Source organism: Prionailurus viverrinus, chromosome B3, assembly GCF_022837055.1.
Source record: "Prionailurus viverrinus isolate Anna chromosome B3, UM_Priviv_1.0, whole genome shotgun sequence".
Taxonomy (NCBI): domain Eukaryota; kingdom Metazoa; phylum Chordata; class Mammalia; order Carnivora; family Felidae; genus Prionailurus; species Prionailurus viverrinus.
The window spans coordinates 93,666,352-93,683,952 of record NC_062566.1 but is presented as its reverse complement, the minus strand read 5'-3'; the positions used below and the strand labels follow the sequence as shown (position 1 = coordinate 93,683,952).

Sequence of the window (17,601 nt, the reverse complement as noted above, 5' to 3'; positions counted from 1 at the left end):
AAATTAGAGAGGGTGGGAGCCAAACCATAAGAGACTCTTAAAATCCTGTCTTTTTAAAGATTTTTTTTTCTTTCCTTCCTTTATCCCATGATTCATTTTTCCTTAGATGTCTGTGTGTCTGCCCTTCACTTTAAATACTCAGCCTTTTTTCTACCTCCTGATTTCCTCCCCCAAATGACTATTATGTGAACGAATGTGCAGTGACTTAGTGTTTAAGACTAAGATGTGATTTTGCCTCTTTGATTATTTTCCAAAATCATGAGTTTCAGTGATAATTTAAGGTTTTTTAGTTGACATCTGTCCTTTTTTTTTTTTTGTACGTATGTTTAGTTTAATGTTTGATAATATAATAACTCCCACTGGACTTAAGTAATCAGCATTTTGTAATTTTCAAAATACTGTCCTATTTTATGTGTCCTTATAATACTCCTCTGAGTATTATCATCCCTAACTTACTGGTAAAGAAATTGACACAGGATGGTTATGACTTGGTAAGTTAGTTACAGAGGCTGAACTTGAATTTGAGTTCTTTTATACCACAGTGTCATTGAGTTCTACTTAAGAATAAAAACCTAACAGATGCTGATAGCTAATATTATTTTCTTTGCCTTTTCTGTGTCCCATTAGTTTTCATTCCTCAGGAATTACTTTTTATGGGATCTCTTTTTATTGAGTTAGTGCTGATTTGATAGAAAATTTCTATTATACTGAAAGCTCAAGAGAAAGAGTCCCTTTTTCTCTTTTTCTAGATCTACTGTACATTTTTAGCATTTAGATATAAATTATCTATATTTACTGTATTTTTCCACTGTATTTTTTTTAATCTCAAAAGACTAAACTTTTGAGATAAAGACCACCTGAGATCAGAGCATAGTACTCAGCAAATATTTGAGGAGGATTAATATTAAAAGAATGAATGACTTAAAACTAGTCTTAATTTACTCCTTTGGGCTCTACCCCTGTGTCTTCAAAAAGCTCAAGTTTGGGGCGCCTGGGTGGCTCAGTCGGTTAGGCGGCCGACTTCGGCTCAGGTCACGATCTCACAGTTCATGAGTTCGAGCCCCGCGTCGGGCTCTGTGCTGACAGCTCAGAGCCTGGAGCCTGTTTCAGATTCTGTGTCTCCCTCTCTCTGACCCTCCCCCGTTCATGCTCTGTCTCTCTCTGTCTCAAAAATAAATAAACGTTTAAAAAAAAAAAAAATTAAAAAAAAAAAAGCTCAAGTTTGTGGAGGACCTAATATATGCCAGGAGCAGTTTGTAGAAATCATCTATTTAATCCTACTAAGAACCTTATTAAGAACCTTATGAGGGTAGATGTTAGTATACCAGCTGTGTGATCCTGAGCAAATTACTTACCTGCTCTGAGCTGGTTTCCTCATTTGTAAAAATGAGGATAATGATAGTACCTATCTAATAAGGCTGTTGTGAGATTACTTGTCAAGTACTTATAATAGTGCCTGAAACATACTCAGTGACCTAATCCAGAGTCATTTATCTAGCAAGTGCGGGGCTAAGATCCATGCTGAGGTCTGTCAGGTTCTATAGCCTGTGATGTTTCCATTACGAGATGGAAGAGCGGGGGGCACTTGGCTGGCTTAGTTAGTGGAGCATGAGACTCTTTCTTGATCTTGGCGTTTTAAGTTCGAACCCCACGTTGGATGTGGAGATTACTTAAAAATAAAATCTTAAAAAAAAAAAAAAAAAGATGGAAGACTGAATGATAGTTGGCCATAACCTGCACAGTCAGTATAGAGTCTGTGTCCAAAGGACTTAACATTTCTTAATCCTGATGTAATTCACACATGAAAGCTTGAATGAAGTCTTTAATTCCTCCTCAAATTCAGAAGATAGGCTGATCACAAATTGTGAAACTGGGTTGTATCTGGGTTAGGAATCAGACCTTCATTTTGATCCCAGCTTTTGTCATTAACCAGCTCTATAAGACTTTAATCAAGATTTTTAGCCTCTTAACCAATTTTAAAATACTCAAATGCCAGGATTCTTTATGAATGCATAGATTCATCCACAGTATGAGTTTTAGAATTATTAAACAAAACTATCTACAGTCTGTATTTTACAGTGAGTTTACTATGTGTAATCCAAGAAGTTTTTTATTTCACTTCTGTATTCATGATTAACTTTTGCTTTGTTATAGAATATATCATGTCTTGTAATATATAAGTATGCATTGAGTGAAAATACACCCTTAACACTTATAGTACTTATATTTTATAATTTTTAAACAGAATTTCAACCTCATATATCTTAACCTTTTTCTTTTTTTCAGGATATTGAAAGGATTTTCAGTAACATTTCAGATATACATGAATTGACCGTGAAACTTCTAGGTCTTATTGAAGACACAGTTGAAATGACTGATGAAAGCAGCCCTCATCCATTAGCTGGCAGCTGTTTTGAAGATTTGGCAGAAGTAAGTTTACAAAACTACTTGATAATTCTCAAATTCTCAAATTCCTAAATGGTGTATTAAGAAATTTAGTAAGATATTCTTTGTGAAAATTAGAGGATATTGCTGACTACTGTAAAACAATACTTAAGGTTTAGCCAGTAGCAAACTAAATTGTCTATATTTTTAGTGACACTTTTTATAGTGTATTTATGATGCTATTTATAGTGAAAGTTGGTTGAGTAGTAGCATTTAGGATTTTTTTTAATGGCACGTGCATTAAAGGTGAAAGAAAATAAATTTTATTGACCATAGCTATTTAGCTTTTGTAGATCTTGGTCTTAATTTCCAAAAATTGAAAAGGAAGTTTATGTTTCAATTTTTTTTTCCCCAAAGTGAAAATCATTTTGTCTTTTAAATGATTATAAAAGTAATGTAGTTCATTGTAAAAATATTCAGGAAAATAAAGGCAAATAAAATGAAAATCACTCCATTTTGCAACACCCAGAGATAACTTATCCTTACAACATACATTACTTAATCCTTAAAAATGTTTTTCTATATGTACATACAAACTCATTTATTTACAAAAATAGGCTGTTACTATTATAAAATCTGCTGTTCTCAATACATCATGAACCTTTTCCATGTTAGTAGACTTACACATAATTTTTTTATATATTAGTTGAAGATTAGTTGACATATGTTACATTAGATTATGTGTAAACTCAACAATTCTATACATTACACAGTGTTCACTGCTATATGTGTAGTTAACCATCTGTCACCATACAACATTATTGTAATATTATTGACTATATTCCCTATGCTATACTTTTCATTTCTGTGATTTGCTCCCATTATAACTGGATGTTTGTGCCCCACATCCCCTTCACCTGTTTCTCCAGTCCCACTACCCTTCCTTCAATACTGTTTTTGAAGTCTGAATTAGTAACATGTTATATGGAGACACAATAACATATTTTAATTTCTTACTATTAATAAGCATGTAAGTTGTTTCCATTTTTTGTTATTGTAAACAGTACTGTAACAAACGTATCTACATTGTCTTCATAGTCTAATAATTATTTTAGGATGTATTCCTAGAAATGAAATTGTAGTACTAAAGATTAGGAAATTTTTAGAACTTGGAAACATTTTGCCAAATTTACTTACAGGTAAGTTCTAGTATATGTGGCTCTTTTTTCCCCACACCTTCACTAAGTCCAGGTGTTATTCCATTCATTTTGGTCAGTCTAATGAGAAAAAAAAAGAGCCTCATTCTTCAATTTGTTTTAATTTTTAAACTAATCATGTTGAACATCTTTGTATACTCATTGGCCATTTTTATTGCTTTTGGAAAACAGGGTTTTAAAAGTGCTTTCTTTAGTTTTCATGTAAAAAGATTTTCTTACTTTATAATCTCTGCCTCTATTTTTGAAAATATACGTTACTTTTATTATATCCATTTTGTAGATAATGAAACTGATAGTATAGAAAGATTCAGTTACTGATACCTAACCCAAATATTCAGTCTTGGTTCTTATTAGAAAGTTTTTATATTATAATATCTTAGCATATTAATCTGTAGTCTGGTTGCTTGCTGTTCTCTTAAAGATATCATGATTCAAAAACATGTATTTTCTAATTTTTATTTTGTTTTTTATTGTAGTAAAAAAATATATATAACATAAAATTTGCCATTTTAACCGTTTTTAAGTGTACAATTCAGTGGCATTAATCAAATTCACAATATTATACGACCACTACCACTATCTTTTTCCGAAACTTTTTTATTAGCCCAGACTGAAACTCTGAACTCATTAAGCAGTAGTTCCCTATATCTTCCCTCCCTCCTGAGCCCTGGTAACCTCTAATCTACTTTGTGTCTGTGTGAATTTGCTGATTCTAGATACTGAATCATAACAATATTTGTTCTTTTGTGTCTGCTCATTTCACTTAACATGTTTTCAGGGTTCAACCATATCATGACATGTATCAGAACTCATCCCTTTCTATGACTAAATAATATTCCATTGTATGTATATATCGTGTATTGTTTATCCATTTATTTGATGATGGACACTTTTGGTGTTTCCATCTTTTGATTATAGTGGATATTGCTGCAGTGAACATTGGCATACAAGTATCTGTTTGAGTCTTTTTTCAGTTCTTTTGGGTACATATCCAGTAGTAGAATTGCTGGGTCATAGGGTAATTTTTGTTTAGCTTTTTGAGGAACTTGCTGTTTTCCACAAGGGCTACACCATTTTATATTCCCACTGGTAGTGGATGCGGATTTCAGTTGCTATGCATCCTCGCCAATATTTGTTATTTTCTGAAAAACATACTATATTTTTAAAATACAAAAATGAAACAAATCTCTGAGTTCTATACTTTGAGGATACTGATTATTATCAAATAATAGGAATGTATTTAAATATAAACATTGTACAACATATGGGGAGTTTCTGCTGTGTTATTTTACTGTATATTAGTCTTTGCTTTCTTTTTCTAATTTTGAAAAGTGTGGAGTGGATAAAACAGTGGTACATTTTGCTTCCTTGGAAGTATCCTAAGTATAAATTCATTTCAATCTAGGTAAGCCTAACTGAAATTTCAAATCCCAACCTTCTTTTACTAATAAATCCTCTCTATTTACTGGGGATAAATGTGCATAAGCACTAAGTTTGATAACTTCTGACCACAGATTCAGTCACCTATTTTAAGACCTCAGCATCTATCACTCAAGATCATTACTTACATTTAAAAAAATTTCCTGGTTATTGTTTGCCCCTTAAAAGTAGAAAGCAAAAAGTTCTGAAACTTAGTTGAAGACTTGATAAAAATTTGCCGTTAAGTAATCTGTGCCGTATTAGTAGAAAAGATGTTCTTTCAAACCTAACACATTCTCCTTTTTAAACAAAATAGGAGCAAGCATTTGATCCTTATGAAACATTATCACAGGATATTCTGTCTCCAAAATTTAATGAACATTTCAGTAAGTTGATGGCCAGACCTGCAGTGGCTCTACACTTTCAGGTAAACTTAAATTGAATGTTATTTTTTTTATAAAGCAACTAAAGAAATATTTCACTATATTATCCTTCAAATATTTGTAGTTCTAGAATCTTTTCATAAAGCACATAAGGAAATAATTTGCAAGTACTTCAAAATATGTTCACTGTTAGCTTATTTTAGATTGTCTTCTGTTTTTGTCTTGAGTTCTTTCAGTCTGTTCTTAATGTAGAAATCTTTTCTAGAATATTATTATACATTCTGATTGCTACAAGAATATGACATATTCTAGGTCTGGGATATAGAGATTAATATGCAGAGCTATTTCAGGATCTTACTCCCCACAGGAATAAGAAATCATAAAGAGTAGAGAATTCCCTAGAACAGAAATCATAAAGAGTGGAAAATATCCTCATGTAATATCCATACAATATCCAAGTCCGGTGGATATTTTTATTTCATATTTATGCCTGTAGTATTTGTTAGTCCCCTCCTTGTCCTTTTGGCTCCCTTGATACTTGGTCCTCGTTTTTATCTTACTTCGTTGATTTCTTCTTAGTCTCCTTAATTGTAGATGTTTTCCAATTTCTGTTATCAGCCCCTGCTTTTCTGCCCCTCTGTGCTTTCCTTGGGTAAGTTTATCTGTACATTTTGCTTCAGCTGTTGCCTATATGCTAATGACTTCCTATCTGTATTTTCAAACTGCTCTCTTTGGAGCAGTGTGTGTGTGTGTGTGTGTGTGTGTGTGTGCGTGCGACTGTACATTTTCATATAACCAGCTGCCCTTTGAGCTAATTCACTTGGATGTCTCACAAGCAATTCAAATATAATGTGTTCAAAACTGAACTTACCATCCCTCTGCCTTCATCAGTGTGAATTCCCTTTATTGTCTCCTACTTCTACTCTACACTGAGTAATTTGTCAACTTGGAATAAAAATGACACCTAATTCTCAAAATTTACTTCAATGAAGGAATAGTTTTCTTAAGCTAAATATTCTATATTCATATAAGCCATAAAGTAAACATTATGTAAATGGGACAGTCTGCCTGTAAGATCTTTGCATTTCTTGTTTCATTCCTATTTTATTAGGAGTTCTTACTGTGCGATTTGAATGTTTAGGACCCAGTTATTTAAGCTATTGCTGCAGATATGAAATGAAATTCAAAGACTTAGATTAAACCCTTTCAGGCCAAACTCACTTGTATTGTATTAACTTTAAAAAGACTCATTCAGTGTAAAGTGAAGAAGGTAATGCTTCGTTAAGAAAAACAGAAAACAAAAAAACTTGTTTAGAAGATGTATAGCACACTTTAAGAACATGAGCTCTGGAGTTAGAACTTCTGGCTTTGGGCCAGTCAGTAATTGTGTTATCTTGAGCAAGTCACTTAATCTCTGAGACTTGGTTTGCTCATTTGTGAAATGATCATAATGTATATCTCTTATGGTTTTAAACTGTAAAAACCAAATGGGAATACACTACGCACATTTGGCACATGTTAAATAGACATTTGCTTGTGTGATTTATGGTTCTTACACTATAAATATACATTGCATTAGCACTTGAGAATATGCTTTAGTAGCCATTTCAGTGCTAATTAACAATATAGGTGATCTTTGTAGACTTAATTTTAAGTTTCATCTTGGTTCCAGTTAAAGCATTATATATAAAATATATGAAAATATATCGAGTGATTGACATCACTTTCATTAATTGAATGGTGAAAGAAATTAATCTTTAGGAAAGTAAGTTGACTGTGCATCTTATGTTAACAAGTCCATTGAACAAATTATAATTTAACTTCAGTGAACAATTTATGAGAATTATGGCAGTGTTTGTCTATGAGGATATTTTCACTTTTTTTTTTTTGTAAAGTTTATTTTTATTTTTCGAGAGAGTGAGTAGGGAAAGAGCAGAAAGAGAGAGAATCCCAAGCAGGCTCCACGCTTTCAGCACAGAGCCCTAGATGGAGCTCGATCTCACGAACTGTGAGATCATGACTTGAGCCAAAGTCAAGAGTCGGACACTTAACCAACTGAACCACCCAGGCACCCCTTGCCTATGAGGATACTTTCAAAAGCATCATATGAGATTTTTTCCTCCTTTATTGCTGTTTTCTATATTTATCTAATGAGGAGAAATACTAGTTTAAGTCAACCTTAATGACATTTAAAATCAATATGAGTGACTTTTAAATTCCTTCTAAATTTTAAAAAATCATTTATTCTGTGGACGATTAGTTTTCAAAACTGGGATATACCTAACCCTAGCTATTCACTAAGATTTTTCAGGTGATATAAGGGCACAGACAGCTTTCAGGGAATCAGTTTCTAGCCTACCTGCTACCTTGTTTGTGTTTTTGCATTTTCTCTTCCAACTTTCCTTACACATTACCCTTGCCAGCAATATTTAATTTCCCATTATGCATTGATCCAAAATATAAAAACCTGCAGGGTCCCAGCCAGGGAGAACACAAAACTTTTGCTTTTGAAGGAGAATTCATTGAGTACAAAGCAAAAGGGTTTCAAATAGCAGGAGGTGGGTTTAATTGTGTTAAAAATTCTCAGTAGCTAAAATGTCATGCCGTATCTCTGTCTTGTTGTATCTAACTATCCGAGGATTAAGAAGTAAGATGTTTGTTACAAGGGTGAATATTAACTTCCTAAAAGAAAAGTACCTCATCTTTTTGTTTTTAAGTTTTTAATGTTTATTTATTTTTGAGAGAGAGAGAGACAGAGCATGAGCAGGGAGAGGGGCAGAGAGAGAGGGAGACACAGAATTTGAAACACACTCCAGAGTCTGAGCTGTCAGCAGATCCCAACGCGGGGCTCGAACTCACAAACTGCGAGAGCATGACCTGAGCCGATGTTGGACACTTAACCGACTGAGCCACCCAGGCACCCCGAAGAGTACCTCATCTTTCATTGGACATTGAAATAATGGAGAGGGAAGGCTTGTGATGTTCTCATACCTGGATGCACTATGTTAGAAGCAGTTATAGATTCTTTCAGATGGTTTCTGTACTTCAGACTGTGACATTAACGTGTATTTGAACTTAAGAATGCAGCCAAGACTTTTTGAAGACATTGTCTGATCTAGCTGTTTATTTTGACAATGAAGATCGGCTTTGTCAATGTTGTTATATGAGAGATGTTTTCATAAAATAAGCTAAATTTGAAGTTTATTTAATCATTGTTTGGTGAAACATATTTAAATCACGTTTACAGTATGCAACATTCCAAAAAATACATCCTTTGTAATCACTTAAAATATTTCAAATGATGATACAAAAATGTGCAAGAGGATACATAGCTTTCAAAAATCTTTTAGGGTATGGGAAAGCCAAAACTTTTGAAAAAAAAGTTGTATAGGACTATTGTGAAAGTTATTTTGGCTGTATAAGAGATGAAGAAATGTATATATCTAATAAAGGAGGAAAAAACCCTTGATTTTATAGTGCTTCTCTTTCCATATAGAACATGATTTCCATTATTGTTTTGGTTAAGTCTGTTATCTTATCTCTTTAAAAGTTTTTTGTGTTAAGGGGCACCTTGGTGGCTCATTCAGTTAAGCATCTGACTTCAGCTCAGGTCATGATCTCATGGTTCCTGAGTTTGAGCCCCATGTTGGGCTCTGCGCTGACCACATGGATCTGTTTGGAACTCTCTCTCCCTCTCTCTCTCTGCCCTGTCCCCACTTGCACACGCGCGCTCTCTCTCTCTCTCTCAAAACAAATAAACTTTAAATAAAAAGTTACTTGTGTTAGGCACTGCTGTTGTACATTCTTGATACCAGAGATATACTGTTACATCTTTTTACTTTACAGTCCATTGCTGATGGTTTTAAAGAGGCAGTTCGTTATGTCCTTCCACGCCTTATGCTGGTGCCTGTATATCATTGTTGGCACTATTTTGAATTATTAAAGGTAAGATGAAGTCTTCCTGAACCGAAAGTTACTTGCATTTATGAGGCTTAACAACTAGTTTTAATCTGGTCATATTATTTTTCATACTTTCTATTCATAAAAATAAAGTACCTTAAATGTCTACCTTCTTTTCCATGGATAAAACCCTATGTTTCTTGTCTTCATATCATTTCCAAGTGGTAGAGAGAGGAAAATATGTCTTTATCTGTCATTTTGTAATACAGAATTTCAAAGTACTAATATAGAGATTACTTTTTCATTAATTTTTGAAGGCACACAATAACAGTGGTTTGCCTCTTACGTTAATTAGTAAAATGCAAAACATTGGTCTAAATTTCCATCATTTTAACTTATTAAGAAAAGCACTTCTTTTTTCCACACAGTATAGTATTCTTCCTCTCGTAGCTAGAACCCAAGCAACATATAAAAAGAATTACAGTAAAACTTGAACTCTTTTTAAAGATCAGTAAACATAAAAATATATTGAATTGTTAAAGGTTCTAATAAATAAAGTATAAACTTATTAAACTTAGTAAATTATATTACATATAGAAAAATGTAAAATATAAACATGTTATATAATAAATGAATGTATAAACACACCAGAGGTAAACCACAATGCCGACTTGAATGGCACTTACTTACATGCTTTTCTTTACAGTTTAACCATATATATATATATATATATATATATATATCACTAAAAATATATATAGCCTGTTTCTGAACTTGATATAAATTATAAATTAGTTCATATTATATGTATTATTTTGTGTCTTGTATCTTCTCTTAAAGTAATATTTGTAAAATTTATTGATATTGTATGTTTTTCTAGTTTTTCTTCCATTGTTTGAATAAATTGCAAATTTATTTATCCTTTTCCTAGCTGATGAACAGTGTTTTGCTATTGCTGATAACGCTTGATATGTACATTCTTGTACATATCTCTTGGTACATATGTGCATTCATTTTATTTCTCTAGAGTATATACTAAAAGATGAAATTGCTTGGTTATAAGATGTGCATATTTTCAAATGTAATAGATAATGCCAAGCAGTTTTCCAAAGTGGGTTGTACAGTTTACACTCTTAAGAGAATGCATGAGTGTTTATGTTGCTCTTTATGCATATTTTCAGACTTTTAAATTAATGGTCATCTGGTATATTTATAATGGTATCTGGTGTTTTTAATTTATATTTCCTTGATTATTAATGAGCTTGAGTATATGTTTATTGGCCTTCTAGATAACTATTGTAGTTTTATTGAAGTCTTTTGCCATTTTAAATATCTTCTCTCCTGTGGCTTGTCTTTGCATTCCATATTTCTATTTGTTATTATTGTTGTGCATTAATTAAAAGTGAGTATATTCTATATTTAATCTAAGGGTTATAGTTTCACTGATGAGATACAGGTGGTTTCTCATTATTTATTCCTTGAAGCCTTTAAAGCACTACTACTTAGTTACAAAAGAATATCTGCTGCCTTTAGATAGGCATCACAATTCGTGAGTGTATGTTTCTTTTTCTACTCCACGTTCCTTTTGCACTTTAACTTGATCTTTAGGACTGTTACCCAAGTCAGCATGTGGAGAGATAGATATTTTCAGGGTACCATACATTGTAATTTCTCTATGTCATAGCTACTGATCTTCATTGACTCCAGCTAACATCTAGGACTTTTGTCTACTTTCAGATTAGTTCCCTTTTTCATTTGTAATTTCAAAATATCTTGCTTAGTAAAATTTTCTTCTGCAACATTTTTTTAAAAAGTTTTTGAAGTTTACTTATTTACTTTGAGAGAGAGTGTGTGAGCAGGGGAGGGGCAGAGAGAGAGGGAATCCCAAGCAGGCTCCGGCTGTCGCAGAGCCCAGTGTGAGGCTCAGTCTCACAAACCTTGAGACCATGACCTGAGCTGAAATCAGGAATCGGACGTTTTGCCCACTGAGCCATCCAGGCACCCCCTTCCACATTTTAAATTACTTTTTAGAAGCTAGGCATCTTTCTGCGTAAGTATTTTGTACATCTCCTTTAGGATACCAAGTTGTTATTTTAGATAACCTGTTCAGACTTTTTCCATCTAACTCTTTAGTAATAATATTAAAGCCAGAATAACTCTGTATCTTGTAGGCACCTAGGCAAGGAATTCATTTGGTGATTTCTAATGAGAAGCTATCTCAAGAATTCTTTTTGGGGGCACCTGGGTGGCTCATTCGGTTAGGCATCCGACTTCGGCTCGGGTCATGATCTCGCAGTTCACCAGTTCGAGCTCTGCATTGGGCTCTGTGCTGACACCTCAGAGCCTGGAGCCTGCTTCGGATTCTGTGTCTCCCTCTCTCTCTGTTCCTCCCCCACTTGCACTCTGTCTCTCTTTCTCTCAAAAATAAGTAAAGATTAAAAAAAATTCTTTTTTTTTTAAAGTTTATTGATTTATTTTGAAAGTGACATGGGGCGCCTGGGTGGCGCAGTCGGTTGGGCGTCCGACTTCAGCCAGGTCACGATCTCACGGTCCGTGAGTTCGAGCCCCGCGTCAGGCTCTGGGCTGATGGCTCGGAGCCTGGAGCCTGTTTCCGATTCTGTGTCTCCCTCTCTCTGCCCCCTCCCCCGTTCATGCTCTGTCTCTCTCCGTCCCAAAAATAAATAAACGTTGAAAAAAAAAAAAAAAATTTAAAAAAAAAGAAAGTGACAGAGACCATGCAAGCAAAGGAGGTGCAGAGAGAGGGAGAGAGAATCCCATGTGGGATCCCATGTGGGGCTCTATCCCATGAACAGCGAGATCATGACCTGAGCTATAACCAAGAGTCTGATGCTCAACTAACCAAGCCACCCAGGTGCCCCTCAGGAATTCTTCTTTATGAAGTCTTATTACCCATAATGTGTGATGCTAAAGTTTTTGAGCACAAATAGGTGAACATCTTGATTCTGAATGTCTCTGTGGAGATAAATGGATCTCTAAAGAGCTCATAAAAATAATTGCAGCCTTCATTATGAATAATATATTGTCTGCCCTAGGTGTATACTTAGATTTCTAAAATTTTTTGGAGAATGTTCATGTCTAATTGGAAGTCCTATCATTAGTCTTATAATTGCCTTCTAGTATGTGCCAATATTTAAAATCCTTGTTTGACTTTATAATTGAAGCTTACTTTTTTTTCCCTATCTGGATGATTGGTTTTTAAAATCTTCAAGGTTAGGGCACCTGGGTGGCTCAGTCATTTGAGCGTCTGACTTTGGCTCAGGTCACGATCTCACAGTTCGTGGGTTCAAACCCTGTGTTGCGCTCACTGCTGTCAGCACAGACTCCAGTTTGGATTCTCTGTCCCTTCTCTCTCTGTCCCTCCTCCATTTGTACTCACTCTCACTCTCTCTCAAAAATAAGTAAAACATTAAAAAAATTAAAATGTTCAGGGGTGCCTGGGTGGCTCAGTCGGTTGGGCGTCCGACTTCGGCTCAGGTCATGATCTCACAGTCCGTGAGTTCGAGCCCCGCGTCGGGCTCTGTGCTGACAGCTAAGAGCCTGGAGCCTGCTTCAGATTCTGTGTCTCCCTCTCTCTCTGCTCCTCCCCTGATCATGCTCTGTCTCTTTCTGTCTCAAAAATAAGTAAAAACATTAAAAAAAAAAAACATTTAAAAAAATTAAAATCTTCAGGGTTAATTTTACAGCTATGTCTGCATCATTACTAATGATGGCCTGACTTATCTTGAGACTGATCCTGGTAGCTGTTTTGCCACCAGTTAATCACTGGACTCCATGTCCTCGTAATTGGGACTGAAGTTGGTCAGCTAATTAAACAGTCATTTTGAATATTATATACATTTCATTCTCATAAACACACACAAAACCCCTATAGATCAACATTTGTATGTATTTATGTGCTAATCTGTTGACTTAGGATAAAATCTTTTCTTTGTGAATCTTTCTTATATCACAAAAATTATCTTCTGTGATTTCTATTTTCCATTTATTTTTTATAATGCGCGTTTAAGTTTATTTATTTTGAGAAAAAAAGAGAAAGGTGGAGGGGTGGGCAGAGAGAGGGAGACAGAGAATCCCAAGCAGCCTCTGCACTGTCAGCACAGTCAAAACAGAGCCCAATGTAGGACTTGAACTCACAAACTGTGAGATTATTACCTAAGCTGAAACAAAGAGTCCGTCACTTAACAAACTGAACCACCCAGGCGCCCCTCTATTTTCCATTTCTTTTAGATGGTACATGAACTTGAAAATGTTTGTAAAACAATCTTGAGTGCAAAAACCTAGGTTTTCATAATTTTTCCAAAATTTTTATGTCATTTTCCTTATACCTTTTTAAAGGAGCTTGCCTTTAAAATTATTTGAGTTTTCATATAAATATCTCCTTTTATACTCCTATTTCTTTGACTTATGTAGTGAGTAATTGAATTACATAATTACGATATAGGCACAATTTGCATAAACATATTTGGAAACATACACTGATTCTTGCTAAGCATACGATTCAATTAGTGGGATCACAAGGGCCCAAATATTGTAGAATGTGGTCCAGTTATTAGCATTTATTGTCCTGTGAGAATCATTCTTTATGTTATATAGTGGGAGTGATCCACAATGAGAAATGCATTTAACATCCGATCAGTGTATATGTACGTATGTGTACACACACACACACACACAAACATATGAAACAAAAACTTTCATGAAATGCTACTTAACATTTCGTGCTGTGTCTGTTTATATTCTGTTCTGTTTCTTTTTAAAAATGGTGGTGATCCACTAATGGATTATGACAGACAGTTTGAAAAACACTGACATAAGGAGTAATTCTAAACACAAGCTAAATGGATTATCACATGAGCAGATGAGAAACTACTTTTTACTCTTAAATCTTTTCTGACTGTGATACTATTGTGTTTTTTTTCTTTTTTTTTGCTGTTTATTTTGAGAGAGAGAAGATGACATGAGTTGGGGAGAGGCAGAGAAAGAGGAGGAGAGAAAGAATCCCGAGTAGGTTCTGCACTGTCAGCACAGAGCCCAATGTGGGGCTCAGTCGACATGGGTCTCAGTCTCATGAACTGTGAGATCAGGACCCGAACTGAAATCAAGAGTCATTCAACTAAGTCACTTAGGTGCCCCTGATACTGTTGGTTCTTTAAAACATAAAATTGTTTGTAATTACGGTAAAATATACATAACATGAAACTTACCATCTTAACCATTTTAAGTATGCTAAGTATGTTGTTATGGAGCCATTGTGTGACTGGACATTTGGGTAACTTCTGTTCTTTGGCTATTGTAAATAATGCTGCTGTGAATATGGGTACACAGATATCTCCTCAAGAGTCTGCTTTCAGTTCTTTGAGATATATACCCAGAAATAGAATTGCTGAATCAGATGGTAATTCTATTTTTAATTTTTTGAAGAATCACTGTACTTTATCCCATAGCACTATACCATTTTACATCTCCATCAGCCATGCACAAGCATTCCAGTTTCTCCACATCCTCATCAACACTTGATATTGTCTGTATTTTTAAAAAAAATTTTTTTTTCCAACGTTTATTTATTTTTGGGACAGAGAGAGACAGAGCATGAACGGGGGAGGGGCAGAGAGAGAGGGAGACACAGAATCTGAAACAGGCTCCAGGCTCTGAGCCATCAGCCCAGAGCCCGACGCGGGGCTCGAACTCACTGACCGCGAGATCGTGACCTGGCTGAAGTCGGACGCTTAACCGACTGCGCCACCCAGGCGCCCCGTTTTTAAATGTTTATTAGTTTTTGAGAGAGAGCATGGCGGGGAGGGGCACAGAGAGACAGAGACACAGAATCTGAAGCAGGCTCCAGGCTCTGAGCTATCAGCACAGAGCTTGACGTGGGGCTTGAACTCACTAACCATGAGATCATGACCTGAGCTGAAGTCAGACATTTAACCGACTGAGGCACCCAGGTGCCCCTGTAATTTTGGTTTTTTATAATAGCTGTCCTAATGAATGTGAGGTGGTATCTCATTGTGGTTTTGATTTGCATTTCCCTAATGATTAGTAATGGTGAGCATCTCTTCATATGCTTGTTAGTCATTTGTGTATCTTCTTGTGATAAATACCTATTTAAATCCTTTGCTATTTGGGGGGGGGGGGGTTACATTTTTGTTGTTGTGTTATAGGAGTTCTTTATATATTATGGATATTAGTACTTTATCATATATATCAGATGCAAATATTTTCTTCCATTCTGTAGATTGCCTTTTTGTGATATTGTTTGGCTCAAGTACTCATCCAAATGAAATTTCATTTCATGTTAAGCTTACTTTGGGAAGAGAACCATAAGAAAGAAAGCTAGGCCAGTGTAACTTAAGGCTGTCACATTCCTTAGGGAATAGAAAGCACAATCCTGGAGCAGTTTTAAACCTGTTTTAATCTGAAGTATTTGCTTCAGTCATATACCAAGGAATATTTATTTGTGGACATAGCATTTAAATATTATTCAACTTTTGGGGCGCCTGGGTGGCTCAGTCGGTTAAGCATCTGACTTCGGCTTGGGTCATGATCTCATAGTTCGTGAGTTCGAGCCCCGTGTCGGGCTCTGTGCTGATAGCTCAGAGCCTGGAGCCTGCCTCACATTCTGTGTCTCCCTCTCTCTCTCTGCCCCTCCCCTGCTCATGCTCTCTCTCTGTCTCAAAAATAAACATTAAAAAAATTAAAAAAATAAGTATTATTCAACTTTTATTTCCCAGAACCAGAATTTATGATAAACAAAATAGAAAAATGACTACATAAGGAGAAATTACAGTATATCACTTATAGTTTATTTGAAATTACTTTACAGTGAATTGTTATATTATTGTTATTCATAGCAGTACTTTAAAGTTCATCTTATAGGTAATATATTTCTTTTTGGTTCTTTTCAAACTTAACCTTTCTGAGGTTGATGACAAACTACTTTCATTTTTTAATTTTTTTCTCAGATAAATTATAGATTTTTTTCTTAATACATAATTCAATCCTTATGTAAGAGGAACAAGAAAAAAATAATTCATTTCCTGGTTTATAAGTAACTTTGTTATTTTCTAGCATATTCTCTGTTTATTCTTCTGTTGGTAAGAACTTATCTGGTCTCACTTCACAATTGATGTGTTCAAGGCCAAGTAACATTCTTTGCTTCTCTGGTCATTCCTTGGAAATTTAGTCATGGAAAGAATAAAAAGTCTCCTATCAAGAGAACATAATCCTTCTTAATTTAATTTAAAGCTTAACAGGAAGACCTATTTGTAATAATTCTAATGAGGCTCATTGGGAAAGAGAAGACAGTATTTCGATATGAGACGATTGAGTTTCTTTAGGAAATACTTTTTTACTTTGAAAAACAGAGAAGAGGTGCAAAAATAGTATAGTGTGCTCCCTTCACCTAGGTTCACTAATTCTTAAGATTATGTAACATTTGCTTTGTCACTGGCTTTGTGTTCCTGTGTGTGAGTGTATTATAACAGTAAGACCTTGAGATAATCTCTATTAAGAGAAATGTTCTATCTATTGAAAAAGACTACAAGAAATATTTTGCTACATAATTAGTATTCTTTCAGTGCTGACACATGATTCAAGGACATCCTAAGGAAGATCATGCATTTTTTTTTTCAAAGCATATAAAGAAAAGTGATAGGGTTTTAATGAGTTGAATTCTCACCAAATTACTAAAACACTATTTTTATGAAAATGTTGAGAGAACTTTATTATTACAAAAAAAAGAATTGATCACATATATTATTTCACACCAAGACTGCATTCCCAGTATAATGAATTAGAAACAAATGTATAATTTATTATAATTTACCTTCAGGCACACAGACATCCATAGTAGATACAGCATTTTTATAGGAATTCAAGAGAATCATGATAAGTATTTCAAGAAGTCTCATAAAGAAAAAACTTACATGGTGTGTAAAATCTCGGGATATACTTATAGACAAGTAAGGAGAATAATGATTATCAAGTAAGCAAGGAATATATTCTTTAGTCAAGTTCATAAGATATTACATCTTTTTAAAAAATTTTATTTTTTATTTTTTAAAATTTACATCCAAATTAGTTAGCAGTTAGTGAAACAGTGATTTCAGGAGTAGATTCCTTAATGCCTCTTACCCATTTAGCCCATCCCCCCTCCCACAACCCCTCCAGTAACCATCAGTTTGTTCTCCATATTTGTGAGTCTCTTCTGTTTTGTCCCCTTCCCTGTTTTTGTAGTCATATGAAGTCATATGATTTTTGTCTTTCTCTAATTTCAC

The 17,601-nt window shown here is 34.5% G+C and overlaps 1 protein-coding gene across 3 annotated transcripts in view; it reads left to right on the top strand.

Annotated features, from left to right (window-relative positions):
* SOS2 (SOS Ras/Rho guanine nucleotide exchange factor 2) overlaps positions 1–17,601 on the top strand; it is an 89,528-nt gene that overhangs the window by 32,865 nt on the left and 39,062 nt on the right. For 2 of the 3 annotated variants that reach the window (XM_047862137.1, XM_047862136.1), the window contains exons 6-8: positions 2,287–2,430; positions 5,338–5,448; positions 9,251–9,349. In XM_047862137.1, coding sequence (XP_047718093.1) covers positions 2,287–2,430; positions 5,338–5,448; positions 9,251–9,349 — 354 coding nt within the window. The remainder of the gene's footprint in view (positions 1–2,286; positions 2,431–5,337; positions 5,449–9,250; positions 9,350–17,601) is intronic. The other variant, XM_047862139.1, reaches the window with a different exon arrangement.